The sequence below is a fragment of the Limanda limanda genome, chromosome 14, assembly GCF_963576545.1.
Source record: "Limanda limanda chromosome 14, fLimLim1.1, whole genome shotgun sequence".
Lineage (NCBI taxonomy): Eukaryota > Metazoa > Chordata > Actinopteri > Pleuronectiformes > Pleuronectidae > Limanda > Limanda limanda.
Window position 1 is genome coordinate 12,232,541 of NC_083649.1, and position 19,807 is coordinate 12,252,347.

At 41.2% G+C, this 19,807-nt stretch overlaps 1 protein-coding gene across 1 annotated transcript in view; it reads left to right on the forward strand.

The window, feature by feature from the left end:
- fstl4 (follistatin-like 4) overlaps positions 1-19,807 on the forward strand; it is a 169,398-nt gene that overhangs the window by 93,116 nt on the left and 56,475 nt on the right. The window contains exons 4-5 of the mRNA XM_061086451.1: positions 15,360-15,550; positions 19,157-19,277. Of these exons, the coding sequence (XP_060942434.1) occupies positions 15,360-15,550; positions 19,157-19,277 (312 nt within the window). The remainder of the gene's footprint in view (positions 1-15,359; positions 15,551-19,156; positions 19,278-19,807) is intronic.

The window sequence follows — 19,807 nt, forward strand, 5'->3', positions numbered from 1 at the left end:
GTTTCCTGTGGTGCTCTTAATTGACCTGCTGCTTCTGATGCTGTCATTAATCAGTCATTATGACCGCAGGCGTCATGTGGGGCCAAAAAAAATCATGAATGAAAATTACTTTTTTTTTTTACTTCTAAAGTTTTATTTTAACAATGGTGGCTGAAAGCTGCTCAAACTAGTTATTTGTCAAATTGCCCAGAGCAAAAAGGTTCATGGTTAGGTTATGTAGACTGGAGACTTTGAATTGTCTTTATGAGCATGGATATATATTTGACTCTGTGTGTCAGCGCTGCAATATGACCTGTCCACCTCACATGACTCTCTAAAGATAAGCAGTAAAATAACAGATGGATGGATTTCATATGGTTTCTGGAAATCATCTTGCAACCCTTGTATGGGACCTACCGCTCTTAAGTTAAAACCGTGCACTTATATCAAATCATACCAATCTCTAACGTTGCTGTTCCTCCTGGATTATTCTTGAGAAATTGAGAGTATATCCCCTCTCAGTCATCATGGACAAGGGCTTTGGTAATTACAGAAAGTACAGAGATGAACTGTGTTTCCCTGATGCTCTCAAATTAGTCACTGCTACACGCAGGGGTACTCCAGGGTATACAGTGGTACAGGGTACTGTACTGTGCATGTGACCAACTGACCTAAATTTGCTCCGCTGCTTCCGCATATTTTAATGCACTCCGCCAGCTAACTCTCTCATTTCTTATTCAGTCTCTGTAGATGTTTGTTTAAAATATACCTGAACTCGCAGATCTAATTTTCATGTGAGGCACCTACTGGATTCATGAAAGCACCCCAACATTTATACATTCAGCTTTGCTCCAACACTGATCTATATTGGCAATTAAGAGCACGTCACTCACTCACAGCTCCTTGGTATAGTCTCAACACTATCAATAAATAAATCAGCGTGAAAATACAAATCCGCCATGTTTTAATTTGAGTCTTGTAGGAGCGGTAACTCGCAGTAGCACTGAAAGCTTAACCCACTCCATCTTCCTGTCTCTCACTTTCCTCCGCCTTGAATATCTTATCATATATTCCACACAACGGGAAGAAGTAAGAAAAAAAAACCTACATCACGGAAGAAATATATTTAGGAATTGCGTGGCATGGCATGGCGTAAAATAAATCAGCTCTGAGACAGCTCGTCTCAGATTTACGTGTGATGAGTGACAGTCTTTGGCAGGAGTGAGGGGATATCGAGGCTTGGCCCTGGATCCTGAGGGGCCAGAAAGCCAATGGGTATTAAAATAGCTGTAGATCCAAGGCTTTGAAACGTGCCATTCCAGTCGACAAGCTGCCGTGTGAAGGACTGGCTCCCACTGTTACTAAATTGTTATGTTGGAATGCCCCTTCATCCCTGATAGTCTGCTCTGTTGGGGCAATTTGAGAAGAGCACAGCTATGGAAAGGTTGGGTGGGAAGAAAGCAAAATATCACAGCCATTTAGAGTCACCAGTTCCTTTTTGGAAGAAATCCTTTGAAAAGACACGGAGTTGAAATGAGGTACATGTCTTTTAACTGCCCAACAACAGTGATACATTTACTGTGGTCATTTCTATGAATTGTCTGGAGGCAGAAAAGGTCTGTATAACTCATAGTCCATCCAGGTCACCTCATTATTAATAGGAAACTACAACTTAACATTTATTTCGTTTTTATTTCTTTATTATTGCTGGTGTTCCCGCCCCCCCCCCCCCCCCCCCCCCCCCCCCCCCCCTCCGGTTTGATTAATTTCCCCCCAACAGTGGAAGATGTGTGTGACCCTGATAGCTTCACATAATGAACTGAGGAGGCGGCGTGCAGACAGGAAACCCATATCAACAGAAGCCAGGCAGGGGAAATGCAGAAATACATGTGTTATTTGTTTGCGTTTTGTTAATTTCCCCCTTCATTAGTTCTGTTTTTCTGCTTAATGGCCTGCTCGGCTACTATTTCCAGCAGCTGGCAGAGAGAGAGACCGACTCCAGTTGTAAACCTGTAATGAGTCGATATCTGCCCATTACTGCCAGTGCACCTTGGGGCAAACGGTTGGGTGTGCGGTGCAGTCACATGTGCTCTGACTTCTTGTTCTGTTTGATTTATTTATTTCCCTTTGCATCTCAAAAAATGGGAAACAGAACAAAGTGTGGTCAAAACAAGACGTCATTAACCAGACACTCATTTCGCGATAAATATTGATAATATACAATACAGGAGCTCCAGTAGCCATTTTTAAATACAGCTGCTCGATTTAAAAATGTTACGACTTGCTGCTTCCAAAGGACAAAGGAAGTAGATGACAAAGTATTTGTTAAGCTTAAAACAAAAGGGACGTTTTAGAATTCCATGTTTTTCAGTGTTGTCCAAGAGGAAAAGCATCACCTGAGGAAGATGTGAGGGCACTAATACCTTACAAATTTATTGACTTTACAAATAAATGCATATTTTAAGGGACTGCAAATGTTTTTGTTTGGAAGGCACCAATGCTAAGCTAATGCTAAATGATATGCTGCCTTCACCTTGAGTCACATCTGGGCTTATCAATGCAGGTCTCATCTTGTCCTGTCCTTGGACATTGTTTTTTTATTTTATTAAACAGATTATATATGTTCATAGAAGACAACAGTAAAACAATCTATTGAAACTGTTATAAATGACTTGCACATAAGGGGAGATGATGTTGCTATGAATTGTAGTTTTTAGGAATCATAGTTTGTGCAGAGCAGATCTGCAACAAATTTTCATCTTAGAACAATTCAAGCAAAATGATGCCATGCACAACTATATTATAGGCACTTTTATTTTCCCAGTCACATAGAGGCAATGAACAATGTCCCCAGTGACCCAGCAATGAACTTACAGAATAAAAGCAGGGACAAAACATCTTTACCTACCAAGAAGCAAATGACTGTAGTGTAATTACTAGGAGGGAAATAAATTAATATATTATCAACGGACTGCATTGTCTCTCATGAGCTCAGCGCCAAACCTTCTCACTATAATTGAGGGCTGTCATCACAGTTTAAATTAGCTCCCTATGTTTGCTTCATCTGATGATAATGAAAACACCATTGGTATTTTATGATTGTGGAAATTCATATATTGCAGACCAATTCATTTTCCCTCCTGGAAAAACACTGGAGACTAAAATGATTTTGCTTTTGTGCAGTGGGTTTACTCTTGGAACGACGGCTCATAGTCACATATCTGTGTTAAATATTTGATTGTATTATTTGATCTTATTTAAAATTCATTTTTTAAGCTTCCAAAAAGTGTGGTAAGTTGTCCTCACTTTGACGAAGAATCATCACCGGTAAATTACAAATATAAATAATAGTCTGCGTAGATGGCATTTACACATTTTTAGCACTGTCTTTGTTTTGAAGTTTGCACATTTATGTGAGAAGTCAAAAAAAGTCTCATGTCAAGAGACTCCTACACAAAATTCTTCAGCTTTTGCCACTGAAGCAAAGTTGTGACCTAAAAGAGGAAAAAAAGACTGAAAGATGAAGAGTCTTCTTAAGACAAATGTTCACAAACAGAATTTAGATGATTAACGGGATGAATCTCCTCTTTGACAGAGCAAAAAAAAAAGGAATAGTTCTCCGTGTAGATCCTGTTCTTTACCTTGTTCATTGTTTGATAATGTATTATAAGAACAGAACATACAGTAAAAATCTAAGGCCACATTCTCCTGAGACAATCCCTCAATGTGTGCAGGAGAAAAGATCTCTCCCACCTGCTTACAGCTTGTTCATACAGCACATGGTGCGACGTCACCATCCATCCTCATTGGTGCTACTTTTTGCAGTTTTGTCTGCAAACAGCAGTAACTATAAAAGTGGTCATTTGATGAATTATCTAAAGAGTGTTTCGGGATATTTGATTTTGAGCTCCACATTTTAGAAAGATGTGCAATGATGTCAATATCCAAGCTATGGTTAGTAGCATTAAAACATATTTTAATTAGTCTCAAATATGAAACCACCTTATATGACTGTAGCTAATACAGGTTTCGCATTACTTGCTAATTTTGTGGCCATATTGAGGATTAGTGGAGGCCAACAGCAGTTTTTACCCTTTTATTTAAAACGGGCACCTATACCTCTCAGTACAAAAACATATATAAATCATATTAAACATATTGTTCAATAACGCCACTATCAGAGTCACTAGAGAAAAGGATGAAGTAGCATCATATTGTTATTATCTCTACAAAACCTTTTGCTGTGTAAGCATGTGACTTCTACCACAGGGATCTTTTTGAGTGTCATTATTCTGGTCTAGTGCCTGAAACCATTTTTCTTAACCCTGACCAAACAAGAGCTTGGACGTTCATTATTAATCTTTCGGAATAATAGTTTGACCAAATCTTTTTTTTAACTCAGACAGAAAATAAATATTTGAATTTCCCCTCTAAATTATATGAAATAAAATACAGAAACTAGAAAAAAAGGTATAATGCAGCCCTGGTGCAGTTACAACAAAGGAAATAAAAGTACAGTTGAGAGACCAATCAATCAATGTCACAGGGGACCAGCAGTGTTTTAATTTATATCTGGTGGTTTGAGTTGGGGCACATTTATCATCAGGAGGTTGGTTCCATGTGAGTGAAGCGATGGCAGCTGCCTTCAAGGTAACATCAGAACCAACTGAGCACTGATAACCTCACACACTTCGCCTGGTCGTCAACCAGCACTTTATCTGTGGTTCACAAAAGCTGTACTAAGATCAACCGGCACCAAAAACTAAGTATTACATGAATTCCTCATTAGGTGAAATTCCTATAAAAAGCCCAGTGACATTTAAAACAGTTGAGATGAATCATAAAAGCTCTCTTAGTATTTATCCTTTAAAGATTAGAGATCGGTACGAACTTCAGGTTGCTTCTTTTCGAAGGCACATAACAACTGTACTTTCAATGATGTTGGAAAGTGCCTGAAGAAGTGAGCCACGTTTTTCAGCGCATCTGTTTCCAAGCAACTAAAAAACATTTTTAGGGAAAAGCTGGTTGACATTGTGTGAAATCAGCAGGTGGGAGAATAAGAATGCATATGTACATACACTTCTGAGCTTCGGTATTGATAGCTTTGGATGTTGACAGTTTTGCGAAATCATTTCTGTGTGGCTGCAGCAGTGTGTTGTCATCGTTAGATACACAACACAATTCCTTCGCCGCTTTGTGTTCGGGACAATCAATGTCAATGTTAAAATCTTCAGTCGAGATCTGTCAACAGAACAGAAAGAAACTCACTGAAGTTGTCTTTTGTCAAACGGCCCTGAAAGTCAATAATTGATTGACCACAGAATGATGCTGTCCCTGTGATCACCATGGAAACATTCTTTAGAGATCTTTAACTGCAATCTTCCCTGTCAGGTCAGGAGGCTTTCGTGAAATTACAATCATCTGGTCAGGTTTCAGTTAAAAGCATACAATCAAAACTATAAGTGAGAATAAAGTCATTTAATATAAATTACTTGTTGGTAAGAGATCACATACGCAGCAGAAAGAATTAGCGGTGGGGCACTGAGCAGGTGGGAAGTGGAAAGTATGGAATCGTTCACACATTGGTTGGATTTGATGACTGAGCAGAGGACACCTTCCTCTTTCTGTAACCTATCAAGACCGGGATGGAGGAAACTACTGTCACACTGGCTCCTTGTTTGTTTTGTGCCATCATCCATCCACCTGGACCCACCGGATATCAATAACTGTTTGTTTTCACATAACCCGTTTTCCTGGCTGGACATGCTGTGATGTTATCAGGCTGTGGAGACCAATGATGAGTCTACTGCCAAGTGGAGTGAATGAGTGGGATGTGGTGGGCACTGTAACGGTAACGGTAAGGCTGCCTACTGACTTGAAGCTACTGGTGGAGGTGGTAGTCTTGAGAGAGTCAGAGTAGGGTGAGGGAAGGGTTGTGGGGTAAGTTTAGAAATAGCATAGCGTTTACTTGTTTCAGTGTAACTTCCACTTTGTGTTACTTAGAAATGCCGATTTTATTTCTGCGCCTTCTGAAACTTTCCCTACAAGGTCACCGTGATATTTATGCGGGGTAATGTCGGATGTTGGTCCAGGGTTCTCTGTCGTCGGTGGGGGTTCAGCTGGGCCAGATGGAGCCAGAGGCGGCCATCTACCCCGGTCCCCACGTCCAGGCAATTTAAAAGCTGTATACTCGTGGGATCATCAGGCAGCAGCTTGCAAGCCTCAGCAAGAGCCACGAAAGGGCCCTGAGATCACTGTAACTTACACTGCAGGTGTAGGGGGAGAGGGAAGGAGGGATGCTGAAAATGTAATCAACGCCTGAGCTTGTTCCCAGTCTCAATCCATTAGCAGGAGTGGTGGCTCTGTAATTATTTTCTTTGGCTAAATCTGCCTCACATGGGCTGAAGGATGCAAGTGCAACTGTGTTTATATTCTGTCTCTGTGTTTTGAGAGATCTGCTTATTCTTTGTGCTGCTGTTGACCCCGTGGTGGAACAAACTCTGCTCTCTTTTATTTGCTGCGCGGCTCCTACAGGTCATCGTACAGTTCATCGGAAAGAGCCTCTTGAGTCTCCATTAGGGTGGAGTGTGCTTCTGCTGCTCCAGCCAAAGCAGCATGCAGATTGGAGGCAATTTTCTGTTTGACTGGGCCGCAATTTGTGAGAAATCACATATGGTGAGCCTGGAAAATGTGGGCCCGAAACCCAGCTTTCCTGCCTCTCGGCCCCTATCCATAGTTTTAGATTATGGAGTGTTTTTTCTTACCGCTACCCTACTGCTCTGTTTGGCATCTATATCTGAAAACTCTCCATTTGGAACCCCACTTGGAGGGCTAGCTAGATGACCACCACTCGTCCGTCCCAAAAGAACAAGGCCACCCTCTGCAGCTTGTGCAAAACACAGGGGTAAGGCCAAGTGGTAAAGCCAAGGGGATGATTGGGGATTTGGCCGCAGAGCAGAAAATACTAAAGAGCATTGACTGCAGTGATGGAATAATACATTTCATTGGGAAATAGCTTGCAAAACAATGACAAATCAAGCTAATGGAGGCTTTTGGATGAGACTGAATAAAGTCTCTATAACTCTTGGGACTGTTGGGCCTTGACAGAAGTATGAGCTCTACTGAGATCCCTTCCACATCCACACAGATTAACCAAAGGCATAATGTGTGTGTATTACACTAATATTTTGTGTATTTTAAAATGAAACTTCAACAACCACTTATTTTTATTTAGTTTATTTAGAACTCGTGTCTGAAAGGAAAATGGCATCACCCATGAACTAGCTATTAGAGATGAAGTACGCTGCTGATATTTCGGTCCTAATGATTTGGCTGATGGCCACCCGCTGTTTTGAAACGGCCGCCTCTCTCGGCTCCTTGCGTCTCTGCCTCCGTCGCCACTGACACGTGAACAATGTGCACCTCCTAATTTGCACACTTATGTCTGAGCTGCAAGATATTATATACTTCTAGATGAAGGATTTCTGTAGCTACGGGGCATGAACACTTCCGCTTAAATGATCACAGAAGCACTTCAATACAAATACAGATTTTATGCGGTACTAAAAACCAGGTGAGCCTGCTGAGTAAATAAATTTCAGTTGGATAGGAAAACAATTACCTTGTGATCAATACTGACACTGTAAACAAAATGATTACTCGTCGAATTGGGGGTTCATAACAGTAATTATTGATACAACAGCAGCAGCCGTGTTGATATTAGCAATAGCTTCTATATTAACTACAGAGTTTACTCCGAGGTCCATGGAACTCTGCGTTGTCCCTGGGAGTTACACTTTTGCGTCGGACTGATTTGATTGTCCGTGAGAGTGAGTAAGTACGAGGGAGACAGAGTTGGATCCAGAGGAGGCGAGAGGAGGAGAGATAGTGCTGATGTGCAGTTTGAGGAGCCGGCTCTAGACGATAGGCTTGCACACAGACAGACAGGCAGGCGGGGAGGGGAGGGGGGGGTTGCTACTGTACTATTTCAGCTTCACTGCTCTGCCAATAACTTTGGTGTTGCAATGGGTTTCTCGTTTAGTCGGTGCCAAGCTGCACGCGCTCTGATAAGGCTCCGCGAGCACACACTGATCCATTCTGCTGAATGTATGGCGGGACAGTTTTCCTGTACTCAGGATATCTAGAGGCGTCGTTTTAAATCAGCGGGGGTTACGTGTTAGTTCAGAAATGTGCCAGTCACTCTGGGCCATAAATCATCACTTTTTTACTGCTTTTGATACAGGATTATTTCTCCAACTGTCAATAGCAACTTCCCGAGAACACTCCCATAATCCAGCGGTCTGATATTTCATTCGTGGTCAGTTGTTAAAAAGCTCACAGCCGATGTTATCAACTGACTCCTCCCGGTCCCCCCCGTCACATCCAAACAGCCAGCCAGGTCTTTATCACTTGACAGCTCACCCGCTCACTCTACTGATCATTCATGCTGCTGCTGCTGTTGACCCAGGTTGCGGCAAACTCCCTCCACCTCCCCCGGCCTCCTCCTGCTGTTCTTTGTAGATGGATGCTGTGCAAGCTGTTTCTGAATAATGGCTGGGTTTGTGCCATGGTTTCATATTTATGGAAATAAATGTCTATGGTTTTTTTTTATTGCACTTCCTGCAGAATGTCTCGCATGCTGCATGGATTTCATCTGGAGAAGGGCCCACAACTGCAGAGTACTATCCAATGCAACCTTCGTTTTAATTAAATGCTTCTAAATTCTTCATTCCTCCTCACGCTGCAGTGTCTGAATTAGACTTCATCAGGTATCTTATCATTTCAGATGACATTTATTATATTTTTCCAGCAAAAGTCACAGAATTTATTTCCGTTGAGTAACTTGCCCTCTTGCTTATTATCCTCCTATTCCTGAGCTGATTCATATTACCTGCACCTCCATCACATTTACAGGAATCAGTGTATGCATGTGCTTCAGCATTACAATTGGTAATTTGATCTCATTTGTAGAAAACATGTCTGTTCATCCACATCCCTCATACAGTCCGAGCTGTTTAAACACTGAACATTTTCCGTTGCTGCCTCTTGATATTAAAAGCATCCAGCTCAATAAACCAGGAGGTTGAAATTAAGCCATTGAAAGTAAGATAAAAGACGAGAATGCTGACTGCCATTGATCCAAAAATACCCCATCCCAGTTAATAATAATTCATTGATTAGTCATTTGCTGCATAAAGGTAACCCACAACCCAAAATTATGTCATATTATTGCATGTTTTGTTACCACCAAGTCCAATCAGACTAAAATATATTCAATTAACATTATTAAGTGACATTATATAGATAAAGAGCAGCGTAATATCCTACTTGAGAAGCTAAAAAGTTGGCATTTGGCCTAATAGATGATTCTTAACAGTTTTTTGACTATCAGGTCATTTAATTGATAATTTACCTTTAGCCATGTTATGCTTGTATATACAGTATGCAGTTGTATTTTCAACTGCATACTGTATATTTAACACTCACACACAATGTGCTAGACGTGCATTCCCTCGTAAGTTGAGCAAACTTTAAGATGGATAACAAAACGGAGAAAGTTACAGGTTTAAGCGTTTTCAGTCACAGCAGTGACAGAGGCAGTTCTGGATAGACTATGACGCTCGCACTAAGCCGATTTAAAGAGCTGCCAACGGCGATTATGCAATATGAGGCTCTCCTGCGACTTGTGTCACCCCTCCAAGATTGGCTCAGCTCTCTCAGACCCCGCTGCCCTCAGGAGCAAAGAGTGTCCATCATATTCATAATTATCTGGAAGGGAGGTCCATCATCATTGCATATTAGCGCCACACAGACAGCATGGCAGTAAATAATCCCATCATTTCAGCCAGAGGAGGTCAGACAGACATAAATTTAACACAGAGCACTTTTTACATCCTGGAGGGCAGTGTAGGGACGTTTCATCATCTGAAGGATTGATGCCTTTGGATTTCCCTCCCGCCCTCGTTCGTCTTTGAGCCGGAGCTAAGAATTCATCCAATAAGTACAGGCGAACATTTTTTTTTCTTCCTTTTTTTTGATTCATACAATTATGAATTGCAGTGGATGTACAGCTGCTCTTTACCGTTTGAATTGCTCCACCGCAAATTCTTAACAAATTGTTCTGGCGAGCGAAGATTGAAGCGGACCAGCAACAAATCCGTTTTGATGCCTCAGCAGCACTGGGTCATGCTCTGCTGTAAAGAAATCTTTTTTTGTCATGTCAGACCTGGATGATTTATAGTGTTGGAAAAAGGTTTGCACCATGTTTAAAGTTTCATGCCTTCAAATAAACAGGCTGTCTCCTCCCACTTTTGAAAGCGTAGTTTGAGTTTTTCACAAATTTAAAACCCCAAAATACCCATTTATTTAGTTTTAAAAGGACCAGACCACTTTAAAATGTTATTCATTTATTGTTTATTCCCTGTTCACGTTCAACATCAAATTAGGTTAGTCTTTCGAGTGTTACACAATAGGAGTAGGGGTTAGTTTTATAAAATGCAATCCTAGCCCTAACCTAGAATGAGTGTAACCTGGAACTTGTTTTTAAGTCCAGAGAAACAAGTGGAGATTGCTCACTTGCGACCTTGTCATTGTCTCCCAGTTCAGTGTTTTGGTGGTGGTGGTTTGATCCTTAAAAACTAAACAAGCTGTTCCACTAAAGTTCACAAAGCTTCTGAAGCTGTGGCAGCAACTAAACTAAACTCAAATCAGGCTTCTCCAATTTGACGTCTTGTCATACATCCGCAGCTCCTGTTATTTGTCACTTGAGCCTCATTATGTCATAACAAACAACTGCTGCAAGAGCGAGAGTCTGAGGCCCCAGGACGTCATCGAGCCTCCACAGCTCATCCACCACTATTATTTCTCAATGTACAAACATTTCAAAGTGTTAGGGTAAAAGGAAGGAAGGAAAAGGAAATGTTGATGGACTATCACTCTTAACAGGAGGATCCAGATAAGCTGCTGGTTATTCCTCAATGGTATCGATTATCGTATAACTGGCTAAACCAGAGTGTGTCACACAGTTAACTGGATTTTAAATATGTTTTACACAGAAGTTGGGGAAGCTTAAACATAAAACTCCTCTACAACTGTACAATGATCAGTTTTTTGCTGTTTGTCCTTATTCTCTTGAATAAACCCCATTTAAATGTCTGCGACTCTTTGTCCTTTCATTCAGTCCCTCTAGCTTGGAGGCACTTTCTTCTCTGCTCCTCTGTTTGTTATCCCCTCAGTCTGACATTTATAAAGTAAAGTGCGAGCATGGCGGAAGCTTTGAGTGGTGGAGAGCAGCTCCATCTCCGGGACATTGGGCGTCCATGATGCGAGCGGCTGCGGATCACTCACTTAAGCGGGCTAACATTTCAAACGGGCAGTGAGGAGAGCCGCGGTCCCCCTAGAACAATAAAACTGTGTTTGAGTCAAGGATGGATAGACTGTAATACAGACAGATATTTCTCTTCCACGGCTGCAGCTGCTGTGCTCAGCAGAATGTGAAAGACTGACTCTTAGGACGTTCATTTCGGCAAAGATTCACAGCAACATCCAGGTGTAGAGCCGACTCTCTCAACATGGACAGGGAATAAAAGATGTTCCTGGAGGGGTAAACAGGTCGTGAGGGCACTGAAGAAAGGTGTGACCTTAATCAACCTCTGTCAGTGCATCTGGTTTCCTCTGACATGTGCCTATAGAAAATCCACCTTTTCTCCAGTGACAGTCGTGAACAGAGGCATCATGCTTTTTAGTTCATACTCATGAACGTCCAGTCGGACTAAAAGATGAACTGATTAGATTTCGGGGGTCAAAGGTCAAAATCAGTGTCACCTCGCTAAACACGCTTTTGGCCATAACTCAATCAACTCATTTAAATATTCTGATGAAATAGATTTCAATACCTTTTATAAAATTCCTTCAATGTCTTCCTACACTTACAGTTAAATTTAAGACTTTTCAAGACAATGATGAACAAAATTCAAGATCCATGACAGATATGACGGGATATCAGGATCCAAGATTTACTTAAACGTCCTCATAATTGAAGAATCAGAATAGAGAATAACCAGGAGCATAGTTATCAGTTTCATTTTGGTCGTGTAGATTTATCACCCTGTGCTAATCTGAATCTTTAAGAACGAACTACAACGCACATTAGACATTACAAACTATGTGCAAAACAGTTCTCCTAAAGAATTTGTTCAAAGTTTGATGCAAGTAACAGTAAATTAACATTCAAATAATCAAATAATATAGACCTAAACTTAAAGGTATTAAACTTTTAAACATATTTCACATATTTAAGGCTTTTGAGGTCTCCGCAGAAACCCTTATGCGTGAGTCTGGAGAGACATGGATGTGAACTGACTGACTGCTAGAGGCACACAACCTCCAGACGGTAATTCTAGTCTTACGTGTAAAACAACTAGACTCTCCTTTCAAATATCCTGTCACAATAATTTTTTTTTCGCTCTGAATAGATTTTCGTGGGGGCAGAGACTGAGCCGAGAGAGGATTGTTCTCTCAATATATGACAAGATCTAAATCAGCGTGGGGGGGGTTGTTAATTTATTTCTGTCCTTCCAGAGCGGGGACGGAGATGACAGCTAGGTGATGATCCCTCATGTCTGATCCTTCTCACGCCTCATTCCCCTCGCAGGAATAACATTGAACAGGGATTTAGCCAAGACCTTGACTTGACTGGCTGCTCATAGAGAGAGACGAGTGCACATTGTCTTCGCTGTGTGGGTGAGAGTCGGCGGCTTGTAATGCGTAGACGAGCTGCCAGCGTTGAGGAGACTGTGTGTTTGTCATTGATAACTGAGATTTATTGGATTGGAGGGGCTTCCTTTCATCACTCATTGTCCGGCACCAATGAACACAGTACAACACCGTGATAGATGTACAGGATTAACTGGATCTGAATACGACTAACCTTAATGCAAGTTCCACTCTCTTCTCTCTGTCTGTTGACCCTTCTCAAAGCAACGGACTGCATCAAGTGTGAATTTATCCACAAGACAAAGTCATCTACTCCTGAATTAAGAGACAGTTACTAGGTGACAGCACTCATTTGTGGAAGCCTGAATGAAAACATGAAATATAAATGTGTGTTTCCTTTTGAAATATTTTTGTGTGGTATAGATGTTGGGGAAGTTTTCTTGTGAATTCCCCTGGTGTGGATTCACAAATGTTTATCGTGTCTTACTGAACAATATTAGCTTCATGCTTTAAGATACACTCACTTTAAATACTTTGGTATGCCACAATTTTCGCCGTTGTTCCTGAAAATTACATTGTTTAACTTCTTCTCAGGCATGCCCGAAACAAGTATATCTCTGAGTATATCTCTCCAAGTACAAGGTGTGTATGAATAATCCTGGTATCTATATAAAGGCAACCCTCGCAGGGTTTCTTCAGAGTTGTAAGCATCAGTATAGATGTTACTGGGGCAGAATACATGAAAATGGAACACCATATAAGTGAACGATATTATTTCCTGCAAAATAGTTTCAAGATTGTTAGAGTGAAGATCCCCTATGTAATCATCCATTAATGCTCTAAACCTCCTGCAATTCAAAGCTCAACCTATGAACAACACACATGTGCTAATAAAGTGCAGCAATCCAATATTAAAGAGGTTTTAATAGACAGACAGTTTATGCGTCATCACCAAATTGGCCATTTCGGCGCCATCTGTGCAATTTGAGGTATCTCAGCGCAAAACCAATTTTGTTTCACTTACAGTTTAATTCACTTTTCAGTTAATGTAAATACAACAGAATTTTCCATAAAACTGCTGTGAAAAGTCTCAGCCTGTTCTGAAATGAAAGCATAGAACAACACTGTAAAACCAACAAAGTTCTTTGACTGTGTTTGAGCTTGACGGCAAAGATCTCACCAAGATCTCACCAAAATCACCCTTGTTAGTTAGTAATCTTTTGCCCCTGAGGTTAAGGTCTGCAGAAGTAAACACACAGCTATAATCACTTGGTCAAGGTGATGGAAAGATCACAGCCATTGCAGGAAGCATTAAAGCTCTTCTGGTGGCCTGTAGTAGCCCAACACACACAGCGGCACATGTAGTGAAAACAAGTCATGTTTGCGTTTCTTCACTCTGGGCCTTGCTCACTGTCCCGGTGTCACGACTCTAAAGATTAAAAGGGAGCGTGCAGTTTTGTTGAGGACATAATAATGAGTCACCCTGCTCCCCTTTGAGATGAGGACACATTTTTCACACCAGGAAACATTTTTGTGTCTGCGAGCGCGAGTGTGTCTGCGAGTGTGTGCATAAGCATAAAACTACGTGCATGTTTAATGTATGTATGTGCTGGAACACAGAGTAGCACAGCTGGAGACGTTGTGCTGTTGTGGCCGACATGACGCCTCGCTGGCTCCGTCGCTGTGACAGTTTTTGCTAAATGTGCTCGGGCAGCGTTCCCGACTGCTACACGCTCGGTACCGAAAAAACGTGATGCTGAGACTAAACTTCCAAATTGTTGTTGAGGTTCGTCATCTCCCCTCATTTTGCATTTGTTTCTCGTGATATTTGTGTGAGTTGTTGGAGGAGATTAGGAAATAAGGCAAATCCATCCCCATGTACGCTCAGAGGGGGGTCTCCCGCCCCGCAGTGATCGGGCGGAGACGTCACCTAATGATTTATTCATATAGGATGTTTTCCATATTTGTTCTTTCATCACCATGTTTCTAACTCGCACGTAAGCCCGGCTCCCTCCAGCCTCCACGTCGGTACTGAAGCAAAGGAGCGACTAGAGAGAGGAGAGAATGAATACCTCGTTTTCTCACTCTGCGTCTCGCGCTCATTTGCCTTGCCTCTTTTTCTTAGTATCACGTCCCGCACAGCATGTGACATACATGTTTTGCATAATTATTGATTTCAAGTGTGAAGACTAAATGCGGAGGGCTGCCTGTGATTAATTTGTTGTCTCTCGTTTCCTCCGTGAATCCTCATCAAGCAGCGGCTCGCAGAGAATCTGCAGCTCGACGCCCAATCTGGTTTTGAAACATGAGCTCTAATCCCATCGCAAAGAGGGACATGAAGCTTGAGAGGGTCTAAATGAGCATGTTTACCTTTGTTTTCATGTGGATTCAAGGATTACTTGTAATTAATTGGACCCCCTGCACTGAAAAGCTGTCAGACAAATTATGCCAACAAAAACTAACATTTTTTAAATGAGCAAACACTCAAGGATGCACACATGCATGCACATACACACACATTATGCACCCCTCTTTTCCCCTCTTCCCTTTGAAAAGCACACAAACACATTAAATCCAATTTACAGCTTTAATCTGAAGGCTTTGGCTCATATAATTGAGGTTAATCAAAAGTCCTTTCTTCCATGTCTGTGTGTTTGCTCTTGCAGTCAACGCCTGCACCATGTCGGAGTACAACAGGCTGAAGAGCATGCTTCTGGATATGCAGCCTAAAGTGCTGAGGACTGGAGATCAGAGCCAGCAGAGAGACATGGATGGGAAGCGAGCAATGGTGGACACCATGTTCAAATACCTGGATGTGAACCAGGACGGCCGGCTGGTCGGTGATGAGCTGGAAAAGGTGAGTATCAAGCTAAAACTGATAAATATACAGATGGAATGATAAAGAATTCAGTTGGAATAGGAGTTGTGCACAAGGAAACAATGTTTCTGGAAAGTACTGTACTGTGCAAAACTTTTAAATCCATCTATTCACAGTATTGTCAGGGAGGTGCCTGATCGGTCGTATTCTGCAGCAGGAAAATGCACAATATGTTACGCCCTGAGTCATAAAGAGCTATCTTCAGCAAGAAGGAGAACAAGGTGTCCTCCAGCAGATGGTTGGGGCCCCCCACAGAGCCCTGATCTCACCATCATGGAGTCAGTCTGGCTGAACATGAAGAGACACTGAGACAGCCTCAGTCCACGGAGGGACAGGTTCTCCAAGACGCTTGGAACGACAAATCTGCTGAGCACATTAAAGAATGTGCAAGTTTACCGAGGAGTAGTAGTGCTGTTTAAAAGACAAAGGGTTGCCACAGCTAATAATTTAGTTTTTGCTTGTTTAATGCACTAATGTTTGGAGTTAATTTATAGTTAGAATTAATCAAATTATTTTTATAGATAGATAGATAGATAGATGGATACTTTAGGAAATATATAGTATAGTATATATAGTATATAGTGTAGTATTTTTTGCCGATTACTTATGTGAGTGTAAAGTAAAACATCATCCGGGCAAGAGTGTTATCGGCCTATTGCTGAAAAATAATTCTAACAGTCACATAAATTCTTTCTTTTATGGAATAAGATCTTTTTCTTTCTTATTATTTCCTCTTGTGTGTGCTTCTTCAAAACATTTGCAACTAAATGTTGGTTTGACTATGAAATGGAGTTTTGCTGCATGTGACTGGAACAATTAATCATCGCGTTTAACGATGGAAAATGTTTTCTGAGATTATCTTCCCACCGGGATCTGTTGGGAAACAGTGAGGAGACGGGGGAAATGATAGGATATTGATATTCGCCGGACGGGGAAATGAAATCATCGCGGGCATCATCTGGTGGACATCAGTGATAATTGTTGATTAGATTCCTCCCAACCGAGGCCATGATGTCAGTCACTTCAGCCAGGATGCAGTGAGCCATGTTAGTCACTGCAGACTGAAACACAAAGAGTTGCAACACATGCTGGAGTTTGAAATATTTTCCAGATTCTTCCCCTCTTTAGTTTAAAATGAACATTGAAAGAGAGTGACTGTATCTGCCATCTGAATATATATAGCACCACAGTAAATCTTTTGTCATCTCTTTGCAGTTGTAAGCGACAACACGCTCCGACCTCTTCTTAAATTAGGAAGATTGAGTGATTTCTGACCCAGTTCCAGCACCGGGAAATAAATAATAAAGCCGCTTCTGCCAGAGCTGCATTAAAGATCCAACAAAAGATTTTGATCAATCAAAGCGGGCAATTACTAATGCTGACATGTTGCCAGGAAGTCTTCAGATAAGACGTTCTTATTCTTTAGGAATTCATACATTCAGCGAGATAATGCTTTTAAGAATCAAAGCAATTCACAGATGGATTTCAGTCATCTGAGCAGCAGACGGTCTCTGGTGTGGAATGTGACACAGATGGGTTTGGAGGCTAAATTCCTGAACTTTGGATTTAAAATATTTTATTCAAATGCCCAAGGAGAGATCAGTCTGAGCCAGTCAACACATATTTGCGGTTGGCTGTAGGCATCCCTTAATCTGCCATGTCACATGTGCTGCTCCATATAGAATCAATTGGGGGCGATAAGCAAGCACCGGGGCTATATTTATAGACTTGGAAAGTCTCAGTTGAAGGAATTATTAACAAGGAAGTTACCTCGGGTTAGTCTTCTTAACAGTTTGGCCTAAAAAACAGCTTAACAATGTATGTAAAAGGAAAAAAATAATTATATTAAACAATGTGTATGAAGATGGAGGTCAGGGTTATTCAAGGAAGCTTCTCAGTGAGAAAGGGATGATGATTCTCAGTTGAGGTGTCACCTTAGTGCTGCTCTGGGTGAATGTTCAGGCTCAGCATGCATTTGAGGAGATATTGACACAGACAAAGACATGCAGGGTTAAATATAATTAAGATAAAAGTCTCTGGAGAAATATCTATTACACATGAGGCATAGATCATGAGACATTATTGACCTGTTTCTTTCCTTATATATACATAAAAAACACATGGAAATGAATCATCTTTTGCAGAAAGAGCATTCTGAGGTACACATGTCTTTTAAACCATGATGTTTCCTTAAGTTAAACATTACATAATCTTCAGCCGAGCATGTGTCAGACATGAAGAGAAGAAAGTGTGCATAGATCGTCAAAGCAAAAATAAGGCTTGTTAAACCTTCAGATACAGATCAAATGCAAATCCTTCAAATTTCGATTGTGAAGGTCGCACAGGTTCATTATTTGAAGCTTTCCCCCTGTAGTCTTTACAGTTTCTGTACTGTATACAAATAAATAATCTTTGCAGGTATCACTTGTGTTATTATTTTTACTTTTTCCAGGTTTATATTCTTTGAGAGAAAGAAAAACATTTGATGAGGTGTCCTGGTGAAATGTTCCCCCATCACTCCAGAACCCGGCTTTCCAGCACAAGCAACAAAGATACCGTTGCGCTGAGAGTTTGGATCTTTTACTAGTGGCCTCTACGCTTTCACAGAATTTAGTGTGATTGAAATTTTTTGGAACAGACGCTGAGTTTTCTGTTTATCTCGTCAAAACTGCTTAACATCACCGACGCAGGGATGGCTCCCCTGAGAAAGCTGCAGCAGGCTGGAGGAGAGGGCCCCACAAATGACAAACAACGGTGGAGAGAGTGGCGCCTCCTCCCAGGGGAACATCTTTGAATTTGCTCAGGTGCAGTGTGCACGAGCTCGGGGAGCCAGATAGAGATGGAAGGCAATCACAGACCGAACTTAGATGACAGATTACATATTTAAACGACTCCTTCTAAACAGAATGAAATTACTCTCACAATGAGCCACTTTCAGGTGTTTATGTGCATTTGACTGTTGAAGCAAATCTTATTCCATTTATTGTTGGAATGAAAAGTTCCTGCTGAACATTATGCTAATTATATTCAGTTATGCAGTTTATTTCAAATCACTGTTGCTCTTGCTGGAAACTCATTGATCTTTTCTTCTACAACGTGTAACATTTGAAAGCTTTATGTTGTATTCTCTTTGTGTAAAAGAGATAATTTAGATGATTCACAATGACTCTTACATATAAAATACAGCAAAACATGTACTGTTTGGATGTCTTTACAGGATTCTGTGATTTCTCCCATTGGGCTACTTTAGGAGACAGGCTGTGCCAGACTCTTTAGATTCATAAAGAGCCGAGGCTACGCTATTAGAACAATACTGAAACGTGAAATACGTGTGGTGTCCAATGTAAAATGTCAGATTTACATTTATACCGAACGTGCATATTGTGGGTCTATCATACTGAAAATACAAAAAAAAGATTAAGCCAGGATATAAATGATAAGAAAAGGCTATACGATAAAGGGCAGTAATTTCCTACCTGTGTTTGATAATGTGTCAATGTCTCAACACAGGTTATTTATCAAGATGGTTTTATGTTCTGACATATGGTTGAATACGTTGTGTGTGTGTGTGTGTGTGTGTGTTAGATCTCCATGAAGGAGCACCTGGAGGACAGCTTGTTGGAGTGCACCATGCAGGACCTGCTGCGCTACGACGACTATAACAACGACGGCCAGCTCAGTCTGCACGAGTTCTACACGGCTTTCCGTAAGTCTTTCTGTCTGTCTAGACTTTGCCCTTTTTGTTTCAGCTTCTGGGTTCTTTCTGTCTGTTTCCCTGACACCCACACCAGAAACCACAGGATCTATATATGTAGATCATTATGAATTTACACTGTTTCTCATGCTTCTACTCTATCTACCTTTAAAATGTAAAACATAGGTTTTGCCTATAAATCACTTTATATTTGCTTATCGTCATTGTCAGAATTAGCATGTGGTGTTTTCTGCTAATACTGAGTTAAAGTACATAATTCAGTTAATATGATTGAAAAACTGAAATATATACAGGCTACATAAAGTGCCCATCCTTTGTAATCCACAGTTTATCGTCACCAGTGTTTAGATCCTGAAGCTCATAGCTACTCAGCCTCTCCACATCAGGATAAAAGTGTTTCAGCCACAGACAAATTGATAATTGCTCTCTCGCCCGTGTGCCCAGACCCGGCTCCGGTTGGAGGATCTGGAACAGCCATAATGGCCTTTCAGATTTAGGTCTGAACGGCAGCTGAGCTCTCG